This window comes from Poecilia mexicana, unplaced genomic scaffold (assembly GCF_051168715.1).
Source record: "Poecilia mexicana isolate PSO_F unplaced genomic scaffold, ASM5116871v1 scaffold_21, whole genome shotgun sequence".
In the NCBI taxonomy this organism is placed as follows: Eukaryota; Metazoa; Chordata; class Actinopteri; order Cyprinodontiformes; family Poeciliidae; genus Poecilia; species Poecilia mexicana.
In genome coordinates this window covers 18,293,746-18,316,434 of record NW_028263390.1, presented here as the reverse complement: position 1 = coordinate 18,316,434, position 22,689 = coordinate 18,293,746, and the positions used below count along the sequence as shown (strand labels likewise).

Sequence of the window (22,689 nt, the reverse complement as noted above, 5' to 3'; positions counted from 1 at the left end):
TAAATTTACTACCTTTCAAAGACGCTGCTTGGATACACAGGCGCACAAACGCATCGCCTCACTTAAATCTTTGCTTTATTCCTCCTGCCACTGCTTCCATAGATTGTTTGTATTAGCAGAAAAGTAACATGGAAAACAATATCCACAATTTCACATTTGAAGGAAAAAGTCAGCGCTCAACCCCCCGTCACATCTCACTGAGGCATAACGTGGACGCCACCTCACTGTCAAAGTCTGCAGGGGGAAGAAAAGAAAAACGCAAATCATGTTTTTCTTTGCACATAATTGTAATTTCTCTGGAAGTCTTTGAGCTGAAGCCACAAATCGGACAGCCTGCTGCCTGCCAGTTTTCAAAGAGAATTAGGTTTGAGTTTTTCTTTTATTAATTTTATTACAATTTTATTCTTTGTTTTTTTTCTTCTCTCTACTTGTTCTCCCCCATTGTGTCTTTGCTTCTTTACGCTCTCAGATGAAAAGTTGTCTGTCTTTTAAATGAGTTTAAATTTAGAAACACAAGAACAGAGCTTTTACATTTAAGCACAAAAAGAATATATTACTTTTCCCTTCAACATTTTGCTCATAATACAATATATAACTGTAATGTGTATTTTAATCTGTATTTTTGAAAACACGTATATATACTAAGGCAGTGTTTTTGTGTCGTAATTTATTTAAAGTTAAAATCAGAGGAAAACTTTACAACTGTTCCATATTTTTACTTAAATGGTCATGTTCTCAATGATGGTGTCTCGATTGGCTAAAAATCGTATTTTTATTGCAAAAGTATATTTTAATATTGAGAAAAATGTTGCTGTGATCCAACAGTGACCTTTAGAGATAATGAGAAAATCATAATTTGTCACATTTACAGTTAATAGCGGAAAGTTTGGGCAAATATCTAGTGGATTTTTGCACACCATCGCATTTATACAGCAGAAATTAAGAGGGATGATGTGGTACTGGTTTGTTTTTAATATATGATTTTTTTCCCACTCATAGATTTAATTTACACAAATTAGCAGTTGCTTTAAAATATCCATTTTTGATAATTTCCTTAAATGAATGTGGGGGGTTTGTAACCATTTCCATTCTGTTGGGCAGCAAAAGTTTCAGGTGATTTCTGCTGTCTCTCTTCTGAGTACTGTTTAACACTTAAAGATTATTACTTAATGAAATGCTTTTTATTTGTTGCATGGGGAAGCAAGGTTCAACTCCCCACCTCTTCTATTTCCCATAGATTTTGTGTAACCAACGAAGAATAAACACAATGTCTAATATCGCGTGTGTTCATATTTTGTTGAAAGGGCTGGTATGTACTTTTATATTACTAAACTAAGTTTGAAAGTGACTCAAATATTTGATGCTTCCTCTTCCACACTGACTCATACTTTAAACCAACTGAAACCTGAGATCCACTAATGTTGCAGAGTCTGGGAAGGATGACTTGGTGAGAAGCAGTGATAAGATGCAACATTTCTCATTAACTGTGTCCCTTGTGTTATTGCTGTGTGAGACAGAGAGAGAGATATTCACTAACTGCCTGAGCCATATCCTGGATTGTCCTTGTTTTATTTTTCTAAGTGCACAGTGGTTTTAACACCTTTTTGTAAAAACTCTTGGCTCTACAGTCAAAATCAGACCCATTTTGACAGTAGTTCTTCCTGTTTCCTCAATGAGTCGGTTGCTTGGCAAGGTCAGGAAATATTTTTTGTTATGAAATTGTGAAAGCCATTGAGACATAACGTAACATGTTTTGTCAGCATTGATACAAACATGATGCGACTTGACTTGACTCACCGGTCCGTGTGGTAATGTCTGAGTGGAGAAACAGGTGTATAATAGTCAGAGGTTTAGCAACAAAAACAAACAGCATCAATTTTCAGTTTTAGTTTTAAGCTTATCTTTTCTTTTGATTCAGAGGCCTCTAGTCCTGTCATTTTATGCTTTGTTCTGTGATTGGAAGGTGGAGATCTTTATTAAGTACAGGTTATGGAGAACCATCCATTTTGAGCACAATACAGACTGATTAAGCCAGAGACTTTGTTTTGGTGTCTGCGGTCTGGAAATCTAAAGAGAATACCTTGAGGTAATAGATAATACCAGGGTTTCAGCCCTGAGTTTCTCAAGTCTGTGTATATTTGTATATGCGTGTATGTATGTCTGTGTATGCATTCTGATCATCTTGTGCTCCATTTTATGCCTTTTCTTTTCAAAAGCGTTTGTGACCGGTCCTTTTCAGCTCTCGACTGCAACCTCCGTCAGTCAGTCTGTAATTTTCAGGTGTGCATGACTCACTGTGCACTGGAGCAGATTTATAGTCACACAGTGGTGGGCACTGGCACACCTGTGCTTCTAGACAGCAAACCTTACAGCAAGCATGATTAAAAAGAATAATTTGCTAATATGTGACTTTAATTTGAATCACAATGTTGACAGTAAAGAGACAACTCTGATTACTGGTTCAGGGGTAAAGGTTTCCATGAATACTTGAGGCACCAGATGGTATTGTTTAATATAATTGGGTTATGTAAAACTGAATCTTGTCAGAGGGGTTAACAGGGTTGGAAAATTGAAGAAATGATTTAATACATTAAAGCTTTTAGGCTTCATTACTGGTGACACTGTCACCACTGTTAAAAGTAGAGCTAAGTTTTTGTTTAGGTCTTTAGCATTTTTTGCTAACGTTACTATAAGTGGACGCTGTTATTCACAAATAGGGTTTAAATTTTATCGCTTTAGCATTACTTTTCACGAAATATTATGGTGGTGTAGCATTTTAGTATTAGCGGAACTATTGATTATTATCGGTGTTGTATGGTTAGTGCAGCTAACGTTTGTTAGTGGTGCCCACCACTGTGTGGAAATATAGAAAATCTAATCATCTTTGTTTTAAAACTATTTTTGTTTTCTTTTGCTTTGTTTCTTTCAGACATTATTTATGAGACATTAATTTAGTTACAATAACTGTCCCAATGTCTCTGTGAAAGCACAAAAGTTTCGTTTACCAGGAAGTTGTGGCTTCATGTGACCCTTTGGTAAACAGATATTTATACATTAAAAATATTGCATATAAAACTAATGATGGTTAGCAGTAGTCGTCGTTGCTTGAAATTTGTCCAGCAGGTGGTCAAGCTGAATTTGTGTGAAATTTACTTGGGTGGTCATATACCTTGCCAGTTCCTTCTACTCTTCCTGTATCTAATATACCACAGTGCTATGTTTGAACTATTTATTGTTTGGTCAGCCTTGTAGTTACGCGGATATTGGGCATATTTAATCGTGTTTTTCCATTTAAAATGGCAACAAAATGTGTATAGAGGCTCCAACATCATGTCATATGGTAATGGTTCTATGGTTTGTTTCCCCTCTTTACCTTTTTATTTAATGTATCATAGTGGATCTGTTTTTGTCATCTCCAAATGCTCTCTTGGGTGTCACTGCAACACTTTTAATGTGCTGCAGCCTGTTTTTCTTACTCTCTTATGCCCCATTATCTGAGAGAAGCATGGACGTTATTGTGTTGACATTTTACAGTAACAGACATTCACAATAGCAGTTAGCTGCATTGAGCATCGATGCTGCATATTTACCTCATACATCGACCTTATTTAGGCATTGCTAAAGGTTACAGAGTGTCTGTCAGTGTAATTGGCCCTCAGTGGCTCCAGGAAGGGAAGCAATGCCTGGCTCGTTTGTTTCAATTCCCAAGTCTCCTTGCCTTACATATAGTGTACTCTACTCCCCACCCACTTTGTTCTTTAACTCTTATTTTTGCCTTGTTTCCTCTTTCTCTCCAGCTCTCATTAGAAGTCCTAGCCAATCATCAGTGGGGGTAAAACAGAGAGAATGCTCTGCAGGTGTTATTTGGAGGACACTATTTGAGTTTTAGTTCAGACATATCATTGGCTCTTATTAGATTTTAGCACTGAGCTGCTTCTTGACTTCTAATTCTGTGCTTTTATTGGGTGTTGTGTGGGAAAAGTGGGAAAATCACTCCCCCCGCCCCTTCCAATCCATATTAGACTTGTGCCATGATAAACCTATTGGGCTTTTTTTTTTTTTTTTTGGTCGTGTAACACTTTTTTGTGTTGAAAATTGCAGCTATGGATTCAGTGCAATATATTGACTTTAAGCACACCTCTATGCAGCAAATTGACCTACTTCAATTTTGTGACAAGTGATATCAAAAAAGCAAGAATCCGTGGTGGGACAGTTGTTGTCATTGTTTCCTATCTTTGTGGAGTTGCATGTTCTCTCTGGGTGCTCTGGTTTCCTCCCCTGAAACATTGTCTGATAGCTAAATTGGAACCTCTAAATTGCCCTTAGGCAGATATTTAAAATGAGTGTGCGTTGTCCATTGCTCTGTGATGGGCAGGTGACATGTCCAGGATGTGCTCCAGTGAAATGGATGGATCAAAATAAACAGCAGGATGCAACACTGAGCATGAGGTGTTCCATTGTTAATTCAGCTCTAACAATGTTATCTCAGACCATGATTTTAGGAGGGAAAAAATTGACCTCACTTGGTAAGAGTAGTAATCAGTATCAAACTGAGTGGTATTAGCCTCATGTAGGCTCTTTGCATGAGTTTTTGGATTACTGTGGTTAAGCTAGCCACTTGTAGTAAGAATTTTGAGAGTGAAAGAGAAACTAGGACTGGTTACTGTATACTTGATGGAGCCTCTGCATCCCAGTTTTGTCTTTAATGACAGAAACTTTCTTTTATCTTCACATCACAAAACAAATTATCTTGCACTCAGTTGCACAATAGCAGTTGTTTAAGAGCTATATTATTGTTTATTGCTTTACTAAGCTTAGAGCAGCATGCATTTTTTCATGTTATTCTTATTGAAAGTGCAACTCTACCACATTTGTTGCAAATATATTTTTCCACAGCTTGGACCAAGGTCATCTATTCATGCAGTTGTCCTTTTCATAACGCCCTTCAAGCTTCAATGGAAATAATTTTCTTAACACCAAAGATAGCCGTTTATTTTTACATACAGTAAAAAACTTACCAGAGCAGAAAAGCGTAATTATCTAGAAAAAGGCATGAGACCTTCTTTTTAGGATAAGAAAAATGTCTGGCTATAAGTGGCTCTACAAATAGAGATGACTAATTCCAGCATACCACCTTCTGTGCACACGCAAATGTTGTGCATTTGAATTTGTCATCGTTACACTTCACTGTTTAAAGCTGGACTGGCTTACAGGTTACAAAAGAGTAAAGGAGATACTGTAAAATAATGAGCAGTGGGTTTCAAAGCTGCAGAGCGATGTGACGGTTCTTTATTGATTGGATTGCTCACCCTTAGTGTAAAAAAAAAAAAGTTGTCTAAAGTTGAATCCAGGCTTGGTACCCAAGGTCTTCAGCACAGTGCTAAAGTAATCTAGATTTTGATATAATATTTCTAAATGTTTGTGATTGTCATTTCTAGTTCAGTCTCTCCCTTTCATGGTTCTAGACCATGGGTGCCCAACTCCAGGCCTTGATAGCTACTAAAAGTTAACAGCTCTTGAGGACTGGACTTGGGCACCAATGCACTGACTGGACATTACATCTGTTCAGATGCACCACAAATTATATATTTCAGTTCAGACTTTTCCTAAATAGCATGTTACATTGCCATAGGAATTAAAACCATTTCATTTGCACCATGGGAATTGGTCCATTTTAATTCCTCCTGGTATTCGCAGAGGTTGGTGGACAGACTTTGGACACTCTTGACCTTGACTATATAATCATACCTTTACCACCTTATTAGCTTAGTTGCACTCATTTACTGCCGTTTGTGGAAAGTCTTGTTCTATGGTTATCTGAATAAACCTGAAACATGTATGGACATGCCGTTGAAAATAAAGTTCACTTTTAAATACGTAATTTCTTCATCCTTCCCCAGAGTTGGTTTTTAAATCTCACTGATGCAGATTGGGCAACTTTGATACTTTCACAAGCTTCTACACCAGAGCAGGGTTTCCCCTACTGTATTATAAGCCTGGCGGACCACCAGGCTTTCCTTGCGCCCCCACCAGGCTAAGCATTGCTTCTTTATTTAGGTTTATTAATGTTTGCCTTTTTTTTAACACTTCATAGTTGGCGTTTAGGTATTGTTAATGTCTTCTAATAATGCATAATTACCTAGTGATATTTTCAAATTTTCTGTCAACTTTAAACATTTTATTTCATCTAAAAATCATAGTGGGCCATTAGATGACCGCCCTAGCACCCCTCCCACCGGGGTTAGCAAGTTTTCTGGAGGAAACCCTGTCAAAGAGTTTAACTAAAAGATTAAAAGGTTTAATTTTTTTCTTCAAAGTTGTCCAACCATTGGTCAGGGCACAACACACTGAATCTTTGGTTCTCTAACATCAACTTGAATTCTCAGAATGCTTGACCAGACCTGCTGTTGGTTTATTTAACTTCACAGTTTGTCAGATAACTTTAGACCACAGGTGTCAAACTCCAGTCCTCAAGGGCCGGTGTCCTGCAACTTTTAGATGTGCCTCTGCTGCACCACACCTGAATAGAATAATTAGGTCATTAGCAGGACTCTGGTGAACTGATCTACACAAGGAGGAGGTAATTAAGCCATTTCATTCCAGTGTTTTGTACCTGTGGTACATCTAAAAACTGCAGGACACCGGCCCTCGAGGACTGGAGTTTGACACCCCTGCTTTAGACGGTTATCTCCTCATTTTATGTTGATGTAACTGTAGTCTTACCAGTCCTACCAAACAGCATTCCATCCATCCCCTCAATTCTGTTCAGAGTTGATGGGGGGGTGGATTGGTCTGGAGCATAACCCAGCAGTTACCGGACGAGATGGAGATGCGGGAGGGAGAAACACCCTTAGCAGGTTGCAGGCAAGTTGTCATGGGAAAATATCCTAGAGAATCTAAAGTAAGCTGATTTAATGGTTTAGTTACGTTAAGAACACCAGAAACCTGATCATGTGTGAAATACTTTATATTTGTATTTGGGAAACATTGTGAAGATTAATGGTACATTTTGTACCCAACTGAAAGCATGGGGCATTTTTTCTAGAGTAATAGTAACACATTGGTGATACCACAAATAAATGCCATCAAATGTGAACTTGATGAGTTTTCTACTAAGTATCTCTCATCGCCTTTTCTCTTTCACACTCACACGCGCAACAGTGAAAAACATGGTCTCTGCAAGACCGCTTATCTCCATGGTGACTCAAAAGATTGTTCTGGAATAGAGAGGTGTTGTAACATTACGGACAAACCAGTCGGAAAAGCGGACAGTCTGGCACCCTGATGCTGCATCAATGTCTGCGGGAGGAAAAACATGTCACAATGTTTTGACTGGCTGAATGAGCTGCACTCTGTTTTGCCGTGTCCATGAACATTTTCCATATTTCATTCCGCTCCTAAGGTTTTCCAAATGTTCTAATTGGTTTACGGTTCGATTTTGACATTGTGTAAAGGGGGGAAAGAATGTTGAAACTTGGTGAAATTAATAAAACCTACATGCATCTTTTAAACTTGTTTAGCATTTTTTCCCATTAATCTTCTCAAAATACTGAACTCTTGCTATTAAACCACTTTTTTTGGTAACTAGCCTAATTCCATTATGCTGTTTTTTTTATATTTAAAGATGTTTGAGTTTGTTGAGTTACATAATGTAATTTTGTAGCATGTGATAGTGATATTAACTTAAGTTTTCTCTGTTTTCTTTGTGCATAGGCTGTCTGCACCACTGTTGCGTTCCAGTGTTTCCGTTGAGGCGACCTGACTTCTCCTCTCACATGAATCCAGAGCAGATGGCTTTTTAAAGACTGCAGCTGTAAAATACTGTCCACACATTAGTTTCTTCATACTGGAGGTTTTTTAAGGTAAAATAACCTGATCATCTTGGAGTAAAAAAAAAACCCCAAATCTTTCACCTTTTGAAATTTGAGCCTTGTGAACAAACGTGTTACCTCCAGCAGTTCAGAGTGTTTAATATCCTGCTGTTTTTATAAAAATTTCAAATTACACTGATTTTTTTTTTTATCTGTCTGTTTTTCTCTTTCTTCAGAACCAGATGTGAATCTCCCTCTGCTCTTCACTCAGTGGGCATTATGTTGACCCAAATCTAACTCCCATTAACACCCATCTTGACCTTTCCCTCCCACCTCCTCTCCCCACATCCTTCCCCATTCTTCGTCATGACTAGTCTGAAGCGCTCTCAGACGGAGCGGTCGGTCGGGGGCTCTGTGCCGGCGACCGATGAGTTCTACACCCGCCGCCTCCGACTGCCCAATGGAGGAGCACCGCCACCTCGAAGCGAGAGTGCACACATCTCCTCCGCATCAACCACTGGCACCAACCCTGGTGTCCCCAAGATGGGGGTTAGAGCTCGTGTGGCCGACTGGCCCCCAAGGAAAGATGGTGGTGGAGGCGGTGTTTGGCATATCACAGTGGAAACTGACTCGCCTAGCTCTACGAACACCACCAGCTCCTCAGGATCAGGAAGTGGAGACAGAGAAAGGATCCTGGGTGGAGGAGGAGGTGGCGGAGGTGGAGGACTGAGCGGGAGTGGTAGTGGAGAAAGAGGAGGAGGGAATGTGTCAGCTGTCACAGCCCACAGCAATCTGTCAGCGAAGTTAGGGCACCTGATAAGCCCACAAGACTCATCTATGCTGCGCAACATCCAGAATACACTAAAGAACAAGATGCATAGCAAAGGAAAGGACAATCGCTTCCTGTCGCCTGATGGTTACCTGGGTTCTCCTCGGAAAGGGATGAGACGGATCCGCCAGCGCAGCAACAGTGATATAACCATTAGTGAGCTGGATGGAGATGGCAATGAAGGCTGGTCCTTCTCTGGATGGACGCCCATGCACCGTGAATACGGCAGCACTTCTTCAATAGACAAACACGGCGTGTCGGGAGAGAGTTTCTTTGACATGCTGAAGGGATACCAGTCCTCCGAGGCCCCTGATCAGAGAAGCCCAGCTCCAGAAAGACTGTCAGAACTCCTTACTGTGGCCCCCATAAAGCAGGCTGCCCTGGATCTGCCCGATGGTCCAGCTCGCGGCAGTCCCGCCAGCCGACTGAAAGAGCGCGAGAAACACTTGAAGAGACGGTCGAAGTCGGAGACGGGTGGAGAGTCCATCTTCCGGAAGCTACGCAGTGTAAAGGTGGAGGGCGACACATCGAGAGCCGGCTCAGATGCTGAAGATGGCGGGAAAGGGGATGAAAGTGGCCCACCTCCTAAGCCATGGGTGTGTCAAAAAGGCTTTGCCCATTTTGACATCCAGTCTCTACTGTTTGACCTCAATGAGGCGATCCAAAACCGCCAATGTGGCTCCAAACGCAAGAACACCACAACTGGTGCCTCAGCCGCTGCTGCCGCTTCAGCCTCTGCCACTTCCTCTCTTTCCTCCAATCAGAGTGGAACCTATGGCTCCCCTTGTGGCTCACAGGAGGAGCTGAGCAAGGAGGGGAGTGGAGGACACGGTACCAACCCCGCATTGGACCCTGGGGATGATAAGAGCAATGAGTTGGTTCTCAGTTGCCCTTGTTTCAGGAATGAGATTGGTGGAGAGGGGGAGAGGAACATTTCTCCTGCTAAACAGGTATGTTGAGTTCAAGAAAATATATGTATTAATAAGATTCACATTTATATTTGTTGATTGGGTCACTATGTCATAACAGAATGGTATGAGACGGTCTGTAAAAATAAATTGGGCTCCTCTGCCCAGTGCTGACTGGCACCCACCCAGTCAGAGCCAGGAGGAGGGTTTTAGTGCTGTCTATCAATCCCTTGGTACAGCTACAGCTGCTATGCTACAGCTTCTTCCTGATAGCAGAGGCTGCCATGAATACTCAGGCTGGTTAGCATAGCGAATAAAATATGAATGACATTGATATTTCCTGGGACCGCAAGTTGCTTCTTCACCATTCGCACATTGAGCAGCGCATACACAAGCATGACCTGCAGCTCTAAGACCTTCCTCCTGGCTCTGACTGGATGTTTTTGACTGGGAACTCTGCATATCTTCTGACAGTAATAGTAGCACTGGGAGAAGGGAGAGGAGCCTGACCTTTTCACAGATTATCTGTGTCGTGACAGATTTAACAAATATGTAAAGCACATATATTTTATAAAACTGACGTCCTGCAGCTTTAGGATCGCTTGCTTCACTTGTCTTTGTAATCGGTCTTCCAGCAGGGCAGCATTGGTAGCGGCGGGAGCTCCAGCAGTTCCTCTGGCAGTACAGAGGAAGGACCACTGGATGCCACTCTCACAACCCATTTCACCAATGCTGGAGTCGCCGTGTTGGAGGCTGCTAAAGACGGGCCAAGTCAACATGCTGACAGGTCCAAGAGATACATTGTGGAACATGTTGACCTCGGTGCCTATTACTACAGAAAGTACTTCTATCTTAGAGGTAAGAGCCTCTCATTGGATTAAATGTCTTATTAATTTTTGTCTTTTAATGATGCATTTTAAAGCTTATTTACTTCTTACAGTCATAAACAGTGTCATGGCTTATTCTTGTACAATATTTAACTGTTTTTCTGATCAAAAGTGGTGGAAATAATTTAAAATGGCACTTAACTGGCTTTTCAGAATAGTCCAAACAGTTGTGATCAGGTTTAAGTAAGGGCTGGGTGATTTTAAATAAATGGGGTGATTTTAAATAAATGGTGACAAGGAAGAAATGTGATTGATTCACATCTGTTTAGTTGTTACGATATAATTTGGCAGCTAATCTGACAAAAGGATCAGGAAACTTTATTATCAAAAGTTCAGTAACTTGTGCATAAAATTGATCACCTTGTTAAACAGCTTTTATTGTGATCTCTGCTATTTGTTTGTCAATGCTTAAATAAATTCAAGTTTGAATGTTGATGCTGCAGTAGTGAAGCACAACCCTTGCTTGGTTTCCTACCAAGAAGGAAGTGTCTGCTCTTAATTTTACAAAACTTGAATAAACTTTGACAAAATTAGGTTTTCCCAACAGATCAACGAAAGGCCAAAAGGTTTTAGAATGGATGAAGCATTAATCCATAACTTTGTTGGTTCTTAAAATTAAGAATATGCAAAGTTGAAAACATTCATGTCCATGATGACTGTATATAAACTTCTTCCTGGCACAGTATGACTTTTTGAAAATCTTTTTTCATTGCATTTTCTTTGGGAAATATCCCTTTACAGGCCAATGTTTCGAAAGTAGCATATTTAACACGCAACTGTAGCCTTGCTGCTGTTTTAATTCTGTTATAATCTTTATTGTTCTCTTAATTTCTTTAGATTTCAGCCTTTTTTTTTTTTTGTGATCCATTCATTACCACACCTATCACAAATAGCATTATTCTCAATCTAAACCTTAGAGCACTGGAACTACCTGGGGGTGGATGAGAACTTGGGCCCGGTGGCGGTGAGTCTGAGGAGGGAGAAGCTGGAGGAGCACAAGGAGCATGGCCAGCAGTATAATTACAGGGTCATCTTCAGAACCAGCGAGGTAAGACGACACCAAATAAAAACTCCTCCTGTGTGCTGGATGTATTGCTCATTATGCTGAAGTGTGTTTCCATCTGAGCTTTCCATTCATCTAGATTTACCGTATTAATAGCTATGAATGTTCATGCTTTTAAATGTGTCAATACTTGGTACACTCTGTTCTGAGTGATGCTACAGAGAAGCTATTATGAGTTCAGTTTGTGTGGGAGTTAACACACAGGATCTTCACCCAGCAGGGGTTCGATGTAAAAGCTGCAGCTCACGGTTGTCAGCTCAAGATTCCTCCGCCTCTGCTGAGCCACCACCTCAAATCCGTGCATGTTTGATCTGACTTTTTTCTAATGTTTTCCTCCAGTTGAGTCTTTGTGTTCCCAATCAGCCATTTGCAGTGAGAGTCTCTTCTAAATCTCTCTAGTTTGTGCACACTAGTGCTAAAGATCCATGCGCTCATCCCCTGAGCTAAACGCCCACCCACAATCTTTGTCAAACTTCATCACTGAAGGACTGAGCTGTGCCATTTCGCACCCAAAAAGTTTAAATTTAAACCAAAATACTTCAAGCATCAAAAGTAAAGCATAGTTCTTACATTAGAGTACAACTTGAGTAATTGGCTTGGGAGTCCCATTAGTATGACGCATAACAAAGTGTGATATTTTTCCATCTTTCAACTCTGCATCCCTTTGTCCATTATAATTGCTATTTTTTAAGATTGGAAAACTTTCCATGATTAAAAGTACATGTGAATATATGGGGGAGTGAGTGGGTTGCTCTGGTTTTGTGCATCGGGGGCCACTGTCCTTTCTACTGTCCGTTGCTCTTGAGCTAAGAGCATTTCTCTCTTCACTTTATATAAAACTGAGTGTGTTTACACCACCACAGCCACTACCAAACATAAAACACAGACACTGTTAAGTGCCTGGAGACAGCTAGAGACTGCCAGCTCTGTGTATTTGCTCATGATGGATACTCAGGCCTTGGACTTTTCTGCAGTCTTCCTGATTTATTTATGGAAGTCCTTCTTTAGTCTGTCTCACCCCGAAACCTAAGAGACTTCACTGTTAAAACCTGCACATTCTTTCCCTTCTTCCTTTAGCTAATCCATCTCTGTTTTTCTAAATCACCAGAGTACATTTACCTGGAATTATAAACCCATTGAAGTAAAACCCACTACCGAACTGTGTTCATTATTGTTTTTTGTTTCCCATCGTCTCTAGCTTACCACCCTGCGCGGATCCATCCTTGAAGATGCTGTGCCGTCGACAGCCAAGCACGGTCTTGCTCGTGGTCTTCCTCTCAAAGAAGTACTGGAATATCTTGTTCCTGAGCTCAATGTGCACTGCCTGCGTCTGGCACTCAACACGCCTAAGGTCACTGATCAGCTGATGAAGCTGGATGAGCAGGGGGTAAGAAGACACAATGAGCAAATTTATTCTCGGATAAGCCGGGCTGCATTCATTTTCTTGATTACGTCTCTTGATTGTGTACCTTTGATTGCCACCATCAGCTTACTAAAATGGAAGGATTCTTTAGACTTCCTGTCATAATGACGGTGTTTTAAAAACATTATTTAGACAAAAAAATGTACTTGGGAACATATTTTCCAATTTACAGTGATGGAGATTAATAGTAGTCCAAACCTATATCCACCCCCCCACCAAAACATGCACAGGACTTAAAATCACACTCATTGTCAACATGACACAGTAGTTCATCCTAGTACATAACAATGGTTCAAGTGTAAATAATGACAACACAGTTTCATAGGGCCACCCACCTGCTTGGAGGTTTTTAAGAAACTGTTAAACTATTTTTTGATCATTTCTATTGAAGGACAAGCTTCTTCCACTATGACTTGATGCCAAACAATCCAAAGTTGGATAGTTTCAGCCTTGGTAACATTGAGCACACTTCACATGTTTTTGTTTCTGCTGGTAGAGCAAAGAATGACTTTCCTCCCAAACTAGTTGACATTAAGATGACATGTATTGGTTGTTTTGGAGACTCGATGACCCCAAACTTTGCTGCAGTTTTCAAACCTTGAACTTTGGAAATGTTTTTAAATCTTTTTTTTATCTCATGACGAGACAAATATGGGTCAACATACAGTCTAACGGCTTCTAGTCAAGAGAAATGGGCCTCCATCTTGCATATTTATACTCAAGTAATTGACAACTAATTAAATGTTTATAAGCTACAGATCAAAATAAAAAGTCTCAATTAAAACATTGCATTGACTATTACTTTTAAGGTGCAGTAAGGATGATGCTTAATGCGGATTTCTTTTGCACTCACTGATTAAATGAATCTGAAAAAGGTTGTATTTGTAAGTGTGAGGTTTATGCTACTGCTGTAAAATAAGTGTGAAGGGTGCTGTGTATTCACCAACAGAACTTTGTGAGCCATCCACACACACACACATCGTAGTGTGTGTCGCGCAAACAAATCTTGTTTTGAGTTCATGAATCATATCTGGTGTCAGAGATATTTTCCCCCTTCATACAGGAGATGGCTCTTATTTATTATTCCCTCCGTTTAGCTGTATCATTTTTATGACCTGGTTTGTGTAATTTACTCTGTGAAACTGTGCTTGACATTGGCAAACTCGCGTCGCATTTCTGAACCTTAAAAAAAAAAATAAAAGGAAAAACACAAACCAAGCTCTTTGATGCTCACGATGCTCACCCTCCCTGGTGCAATCATCAGAAGTTGAATCTTTGAAAATGTCAGCATAATTTCTTGGGAGAAAATAGCACCACCACCACAACAGTACAACTCAAGGTTGTTTCTGAAATGCCAACAGAAGTTCTGACTAAAATGTCAACAAGGGGACTTTGACTTGACTTCTGCAAGGTGATGTTGCGGTCTCTGCTTCTTCATTTGGATTCTCTGTACAGCTGAGTTTCCAGCGGAAGGTGGGGGTGATGTACTGCATGGCAGGCCAGAGCAGCGAAGAGGAAATGTACAATAACGAAGCAGCCGGTCCTGCGTTGGAAGAGTTCCTCCATCTGTTGGGCGAGCGGGTTAGGCTCAAAGGTTTCAACAAGTATCGAGCTCAGCTGGACACAAAAAGTAAGCAGATGTGTGGATATAACAAAAAAGTAACTTTTAGGTTTGGCTGTCCACCAAGCAAATAATGGATTGTGGATTCAGGAACTCAATCATATCTTACGCATGTTTTGTTTGTCCATCGTGGAAGTTATGCAACCTTTAGAAAATGTAGAAAACTAATGTTTTTCTTTTATTCTGCGTCTTTGTTGTTATTTCTGTACATTGGTTGTGAATAGCAACATTCTCTCTTGCGTTTCTCCTCGGCTTGCTTTGCTAATAAAATGTTAGAGCTGCTGAAAAAGATTTATCTCTGATTTATTTCTTATTTTATGAGCTGTTCAAGGATATTCCACTAGATGCATTCAAAATTATTCTTGTATGAACAAAAACACTGAAGCCAGGACATTATAAAGATGTTTGGCAAATTGCAGGACACTAAGCAATGCAATACAGTCTCAGTAGAAATATGTTGATCTGGGAATCGTGGAGGATTTCCACAGATAAAACGATTGTAACTTAAAGATTAAAACTGTCTGTGCTAACCCTAAAGTTATAAACATTATTTCAACTAACTCTAAAAAACTGTGCCAAGATACTATTTAGTGGAAGCTAATGCTAAAGTGCAAACTTCAATTTAAGACTCCAGCACTTTACAACCAGTTAATTTTGACATTATTTATGTAAACAAACTAAGCAAGTTTAGTTCTCGTCCTCTACTGTCTGTGTTTCATTTAGTTCTTGTGTTTCTTGATTGAAATAAAGTTGTTAGGAAAAAAGAGAGAGAAAGTGAGGAGATAAACTGGAACTGCTACGTAAACAGTCTTCACTCACTTGAAAATAAAAGCATGAAAATAAACATCTTCGCTAAATAATACAATAATTGTTAATAGAGAGATTTTTGTTTTCCATTAGCAAAACTTCAACACAGAACTTTGAACTTCAGTTAAGTGAATATTAACAAAAGCCAAACAACTTAACACTTTGAAATTTATCTGGAAACTCTTATTTAGGGAAACCTAAATGCGCTAAACTCTTCTGGAAGTCCTGGAAATACTGGGCTGAAACTGATAAAGCATTGTAAAGTAAACACCATTGAGTGTTTGCAGTAATTAACTGATTTAACCAACATGGGCTTTTACACAGCCTGTAAATGTGTTGCTGTGAAACTGAAGGAAAACCAGTAGAATGTGGAGTTTATTCATGAGAAGTATTTGCTTGGTGTGAAAGCCAAACGCTGCGCCATTGGCTTTTCATCAGTTTTGCAAATGTGAAATTAACCCACTCTTGTGTCGTCCTCAGCTGATTCTACAGGCACCCACTCCTTATATACAACTTACAAGGATTATGAGATCATGTTCCACGTGTCAACCATGCTGCCCTACACACCCAACAACAAGCAACAGGTGTGAAAAATGAAAATTAATAGAAAGTTTTAGATAACAGCCTTTGTATATATTAAAGCTATAAAGGTGGACATTTGTAGGAGGTTTCAGCAAAATCCTGCGTTGTAAAACTAGTGGATTAAGTCACAGCTTTCTAGGTGTTTATTGTCTAAAAGATGTCTCTGACTGTTCAGTTTGATCTTTTTGGTCTCTTAACAGCTTATTGTTTATTTTCTCTCTTTGTCATCGAACTTGCAGTTGCTGCGGAAGCGGCACATAGGGAACGACATCGTCACAATTGTGTTCCAGGAACCTGGAGCGCTTCCCTTCACTCCGAAAAACATTCGCTCTCACTTCCAGCATGTCTTTGTGATTGTGCGGGCTCATAACCCCTGCTCTGAAAACTCCTCCTACAGGTGAGATTCAGACACAAAGTGCACACTGTACTGTTTATATAGATGCAGCAATGTTTATTTTTATTCATTAATTGTTTTTAAATTCTATACATCAATAATAACGTATATACTTGTGCATAAATTACATTTAGTTTGTTGTGCTCCTGAGTCACTAAGGACCTTATGGTCAGATTGAAAGAGATGTCTGAGGCCTTAAAAAGGAAGATTGTGGCAGCGTATAAGTCTCGTAAATGATTTAGATATTTTAAAATAATTTGAAATCAGCACTTCCACTGTTTGAAAAATAGTCTACAAGTGAAACAAGTTTCACATCTGAAACAACTGCAGACATCGCAAATTATGAGATTCTTCCAGGACTTGTAAAACCCTGCAATAAAAAAATGTGTATATAATATGATGGAGGAATGGATCCCTAAAAGAGTTGGGGTTTAATCAACCTAAGAGTTGATGAAACAAACAAAAAAAGATTCATTTTATCAATTAAAATTCTAATCTCAAAAAATGTTGTCAAATCTGTGGTAAGCACAACATAAACCACCCTCCCTCACAGCTGAATGAATGATGCTCTGATGATGCCTGCAGAGTTTTCTACTTCATGAAATCCATCATGAAAATGGCTGTAAATGTTGAGAGATGTCTCTGTAGCTCAAGAATTATTAATACTTTGTCAGAAATATATAATCTGAACAGATTGCACACCACCCACACCCATGAGCCTACCTTGCTTTTAGGTTCCTGTTTGAGTTCAGCTTTGAAATGAATTTTACTCAGGGTTTTGCCTACTTCTTATCTTGTTGTTTGCTGTTATTTTTTGTTGTCACACTCCGTTTGACTCCAATCATAGCTGTTTTTAATTGCTGTCTGAGCAACTTGTGTGAGGCCTTAATCTTCCCCCATGTGGCTACTTCATTACAGAGCAACAACACAAATAAACACACGTAAGCAACGAGCCCTGGTGCACAGTGAATATTGAACAAATGCTTTTTATGTCTTCGGTTTGTGATTCATAAATGTGAAAGAGAACTTGACACGATGCATACATGAGAACCTCATGTTTCACAGGTCAAATATGACTCCATGGAAAAAGCACATGACTAAGAAATGATGCACTAAATAGAGCATGGATATAAATGCATGGAAAACAAAATTAAGCGTCAACTCATCTAGAAAGCCATACTTTAGTGTATAGAGTGCTTCACTTGTGCACATTGAATTTTTGATATGAATATGTGTGGACATTTAAAAAAGAAATAATTGGTTAGTGGAGGACCCTGCTTTTTAATTTTAACATTCTCAATGAAGGGTTTGAGAATCTTAAGTTTTCTGGTGTTTTTATTTTTTTTATTTGAAGTCTCCAATCTAAATTTAAAAGTTGACTTGATGCAAGAAGAGAGAAACAAGGTAAACTTCATACACCTTCCTTATAATTTCTCCCCTTGATACGTGTCCATCTCTGAACTCCCCACAGCATAAGGTATTGACTTGGTTTTTGTTTTGTTTTTCCTCTTCTTTTTCTTGGCTTGTTGAGCTGCTGTTTGTGGATACTGGAAGAGCAGACTGCCCACACACTGGATATTTATAAGCCCACAAATCACTAAAACCACAGGAATTTACCCTTTGATTTCCTCTGCTCAACCTCCTGCCATGAAGATCACCAAGAAGCCTCATAGTGCAGCATTTCCCATTGTGCAGCATTCCTCTCTTTTTTACCATATTCAGCCTCACCATTCTCTTCTCCTTCTTTTAAATCATTTCAATCTTGTATGCAATGTAATTCTTTACTTTTCTGCCCCTACCTGTATGTGTATATATATCACCATCAGTGCTCTCTGTCCTGCATGAGTCACAGGTCCCGGCTTGACTGACTCACAGGTGTTTGAGATCAGAACAAGTGATTTCAGAGCTTCGGTATAATACATTTAGCAGCATCTGTAGTGACTGAAAAGAATGGAAATAAAAGGTCTCATTCTCATTGTTCTCCCTGCTTGTAGCCACTTTCAGCTCTCCTCGCTAAAATACCACGTGTGATTCATTACTCATTTGCAGAGTAGCAGGCATATATAGCGACAGTACTGTCAATTTCTTGCGTAGGAGTTGTCAACATTTTTCAGATTGCCTGTGCATTACTAAGTACTGTAAGTTAGCAACATTGCATAAGTCTTGAACAGCCATCAGACATAACGTTGTGGCCAGCAACAGCACTGTCTGGTCTGTAGCTACGCAGACAAAATGTCATCTTTCTTTTATCACTAGCATAATCTTCCTGAATAGGTTAGGATACAGGACCTTGACTGTTGAGTTGGACTCTACTCCCAGCATGCATCAATTGGCCCTTTTGCTGGATCACTTCTGCTGGTTCCTTTTTAATCATCTTCCATAGCTTTTGACAGGGAAATGATTCATCGGACTATCAAAGATAGGTTGTCAAAAACATCCTATAGACGCTACTATTTAGGCCAAGATAATGTATTGATTACATTATCTTTTCTGTGCCAGTAAGAGGCAATAATGCAATCAAAATTATGACATTTAGCCTTTGAGGAAATCAGGCCAAAGTGAGATAGATTTGGGGAAAAGAAAAGCACAAAGCTGTCCACCCTTGTTGTGGTTTTGAACACAGAAAGCAATGCAAGAAGCTTACTTCTGCTTCATTGTTTCCAGTTCCCATGGACGCCCCCACAGTTAAGTCTTTCTGTTTCTGGACGGGTGGTGCAAACACAGCTGTTTCGCAGAACGTTTGTGTTATTGTGAACGGGGCCCGAGACCTGGGAAACATGGAAGATAAATGTGTTGTCAGGTCTCTGAAACCAAGAAACATTTTTTGTACTTTTGCAGCTGAAAAAGGCAAGTGCCATCATGCAATTCTGTATTAAGGAAAACACATTTTTGGTTTTCCAATGCCAATTTCTCCTAAATCTCTTGTATTTGTTTGTTGCGAGTATCCTTGTTCAGTTGACGCTATATGGTCTCTTCTGAGCCTCAAGATTTCACCGTGATCGATTCGCAACTCCCCAACTTCTACGGTCTTGTTGCGGGTTCAAAACGGTAATTTAGATGTTGCCGATCAACTAAGTCAGTCTGCTGCCAATCAAAGTGCCTGGACTAAATACCTGGCCAGGTCTGACTCTTACCACCCCCAATTTGGTACCAAAAAATGAGGAAGAACTGCGCAGAATCTACGAATGAAGATAAATCTGGCTGCGAGTGATTGATGATTTGAGACATTTACTTTCTAGGGGAACTAACATTAATAAGATAAAGAACATGCATCTTTTTCACTTGTCAATGATCGATGTGATGACTGCTGATGTCCAAGCTTTCCTACTTGTCCGTATTGACTTAGACTTGAGCTGTTTCACCGTAGAGGAAATTCAGACAAGCCTTTGAGACACTAGCTTTTTCCCACTGCTTCCATTTATTTAAAAAAAAAAAGGTTCATCCTGCGATGCTATTTCAGCCAGAAAAATGCTTCCTCTTTCATATCAGTCTGTCACAAGCAAGTTAAGGTGGGAAATAAGCTGTCAACAATTTGAAGGCTGGTATAATTGAACACCACATGTCTCCATCGAGGACAGGATGTCTCTAAGGTATGTTTAGAAATATGTGGGTGACACAGGTATTGCTTATTAGGCAATGTGATTAATCCCAGTGTCAACATGTGTGCTGATGCTTGCCAGCGGGGAATTGTGTGGGATGGGGGCTATGACTCCCTGTGCCTCTCTTGTCACCTGGCAATTATCACCTGTGGTAGGATTTCGTGATTGAGCTCTTTTGGTTGAGACTAGAAAAATTAAGCCATGTAGGAATATGAGCTCTCCAGGCCAGCGTGTTACTTGACACCTCTTTGTGTGTTTTATTGTCTCATTCCCCCACCTGTTTGCATTTTTTCCCCTTTTCGTCAGCCTTTTATTCACTCTTTTCTCAGAAGCCTTTTCCATTTTTTTTTCACCCAGGAATCACATTTGGCTAGAGGTTTGGAAAAGTAGTCATGGTGCATCCTTTTCTTCTCTTCCTGTCTCTCCACGATGGCTCGGCTGAATTATTGACATACCAAAAAGGGCAAACTACCTCAAATTGCCCTTTCATGATCTTATTGAAGGGGAAAAAAAGCATATAATTTAGCTTATACATGCCTTAAAATAACCTCAAGTAATTTGACAGTGTAGCAGAAATTTTAAGCAACATATGTACATGTTCAAATGTCTTTATTAAAACTGAAACACAGCAGTTAGTTATTCTTGCTTGTGCTAAACCAGCACAATCAATTATGATCTTCCAATTAATGGAAGATTGTACCATTAATGACTCTTTCATTACAAAAAATGTATGATTCAAAGTTTTTGCAGCTGAGTCTGTAACTATTTAAAACATAGCAAATATGTAAATGATCTGTATTAAAGGGTCACAATCTTAAAATGTAGATATTCAAGTCTGTAAAAGTGCAGAATTTGGAAATGGAAAAGCTTTAGGAATGTTAAAAAAAAATTAAAACACTGTCATATTTGTAGATACTTACTTTGGTAAGAAATCCTCTTAAAACTCAACAGGCATGCCAGCAGCTAAGCACATTTTAATTGGATCCCTCAGTGCTATAAATAGGTTAAGCTGTTGATTGAAATTTTCTGGTTGGCTTGTTCTGTAGCAAAACAATAAATCAAAACAAAAGTATCCACTGCTTGATGACTGGGTTCAAATTTCCCTTTCCAAACTGAGTATAACTAAATTTGATAAATCTTCTTTTTGAGTCTCTCCTCATATGTTTGCCTGGCTAATTTTTTATTTTTCTTCCTAGTGTGGCAGTCACCCGTTCCAAAGACATGCCCTCATTCGGCCCCCCTATCCCAGAGGGCGTGACCTTTCCAAAGTCATCAGTCTTCCGGGAGTTTCTGCTGGCCAAAGTGATCAATGCCGAAAATGCTGCTCACAAATCACACAAGTTTCGTGCCATGGCCACCCGAACTCGGCAGGAGTACCTGCGGGACCTGGCAGAGCGCCACACCACCAGCACTCCGATTGATCCCTCTGGAAAGTTTCCTTTCATTTCTTTGGCTCACAAAAAGAAAGAGAAGACCCGGCCGTACGAAGGAGCGGAGCTGCGCAGTCTCGGCGCGGTGACCTGGCCGGTTTACGCTGAGGATCATGGGAACGGAGGGGAAATCGAGGCCCTGTTGGCCATTTCCAATGACTTCATGGTCCTGTTGGACCAGGAGGCCAAAGCTGTGGTGTTCAACTGCGCCACTAAGGATGTGATTGGTTGGACCCTCAGCAGTCCTGCTTCTTTAAAGATTTTCTACGAGCGAGGAGAAAGTGCGTCTCTCAGGAGCATCAGTAATAACACTGAGGATTTCAAAGAAGTGGTCAAACGTCTGGAGGTAAGACCACTCACTCCTACACAATGCCAGAATATTTACTTTATCTCAAATGGAAATTAAATACTGTTGTAACTCATTATACATGTTTGATGGCGATGACATGCTTTGAGGAAAGGAAAACGGTCCTCATGATGAAAATTGGATCAAATTCACTTTTATTTAAATACCAAAAATGCTTTTCCCTCTTTCCTGACCTACTCATAGACTCTCCTACTATTCAATGATGGCATTTTTTTTATTTTCGCATGCCAGCCTGCCGTCTCTTTATGCGTTTCACTTTATTGAGGGGAGTTTCAGAAACACCTCTGGACAACATTCTGCTAATGGCTCATACACCTACACATACGGTGAAGTGGATGCTTGTTCGTTCTTAGCTGTTTCCATGGAAACAGGCTGGGGGGAAAAGGTGTTTTTTTTTATGTAATCAGTGGAGCTTTAAAAATCATTCAGTGTTGCCTTTTGGTTTTGAAAGGTATAAATGCATGCATGTTTACGCATGTGAATGTTTTTTCTCTCATGATCTGTTTATGTAACTTGAATTGCACAGAAATTCTGTTTTCATTCTCTTTCATACCAGTAAATTTCAACAAAAGTCCAATTATTCATTATCAAATATTGCTCTGTGTGAATTGGCTTTTGATTAAGAGGAAGTGATCAAACTTTAATTATTTTTCTGCTCTCTGTTTCTGCCCTTATGCCTTTCATTTTTTTCTAATACTCTTCATTGCCCCCATTAACACAGAAATGTTCAACTGCAGTAACTTTGTATATTAGGCACTTTTCAGTGGAGCTTGACTTCATTGGTGAAACAGAAAAATGCAGAGGTGCCTTTAAGCCTGAAGATGCATCATTAGAAGAAAAATAAAATAAAAATAGGATATATGTAGTGAGTAACCATAAGAAGGAGTTATTTGTGACTTAGACTTGCTTTCACAGATCCACTGTGAGCTAACTCATCGGTGGAGTTTCTTTTTCCAAGTGTTCCCATT

General features: G+C 39.7%; 1 protein-coding gene across 3 annotated transcripts in view; it reads left to right on the top strand.

Moving 5' to 3' along the window:
* Positions 1–22,689, top strand: part of sipa1l1 (signal-induced proliferation-associated 1 like 1) — a 72,016-nt gene that overhangs the window by 31,708 nt on the left and 17,619 nt on the right. For 2 of the 3 annotated variants that reach the window (XM_015011170.2, XM_015011168.2), the window contains exons 3-11: positions 7,714–7,862; positions 8,048–9,590; positions 10,184–10,406; positions 11,353–11,483; positions 12,697–12,885; positions 14,377–14,551; positions 15,830–15,933; positions 16,171–16,328; positions 21,121–21,700. In XM_015011170.2, the coding sequence (XP_014866656.2) occupies positions 8,178–9,590; positions 10,184–10,406; positions 11,353–11,483; positions 12,697–12,885; positions 14,377–14,551; positions 15,830–15,933; positions 16,171–16,328; positions 21,121–21,700 (2,973 nt within the window). In that variant the 5' untranslated portion in view covers positions 7,714–7,862; positions 8,048–8,177. Of the gene's footprint in view, positions 1–7,713; positions 7,863–7,920; positions 9,591–10,183; positions 10,407–11,352; positions 11,484–12,696; positions 12,886–14,376; positions 14,552–15,829; positions 15,934–16,170; positions 16,329–21,120; positions 21,701–22,689 lie in introns of those variants that run through there. The other variant, XM_088001678.1, reaches the window with a different exon arrangement.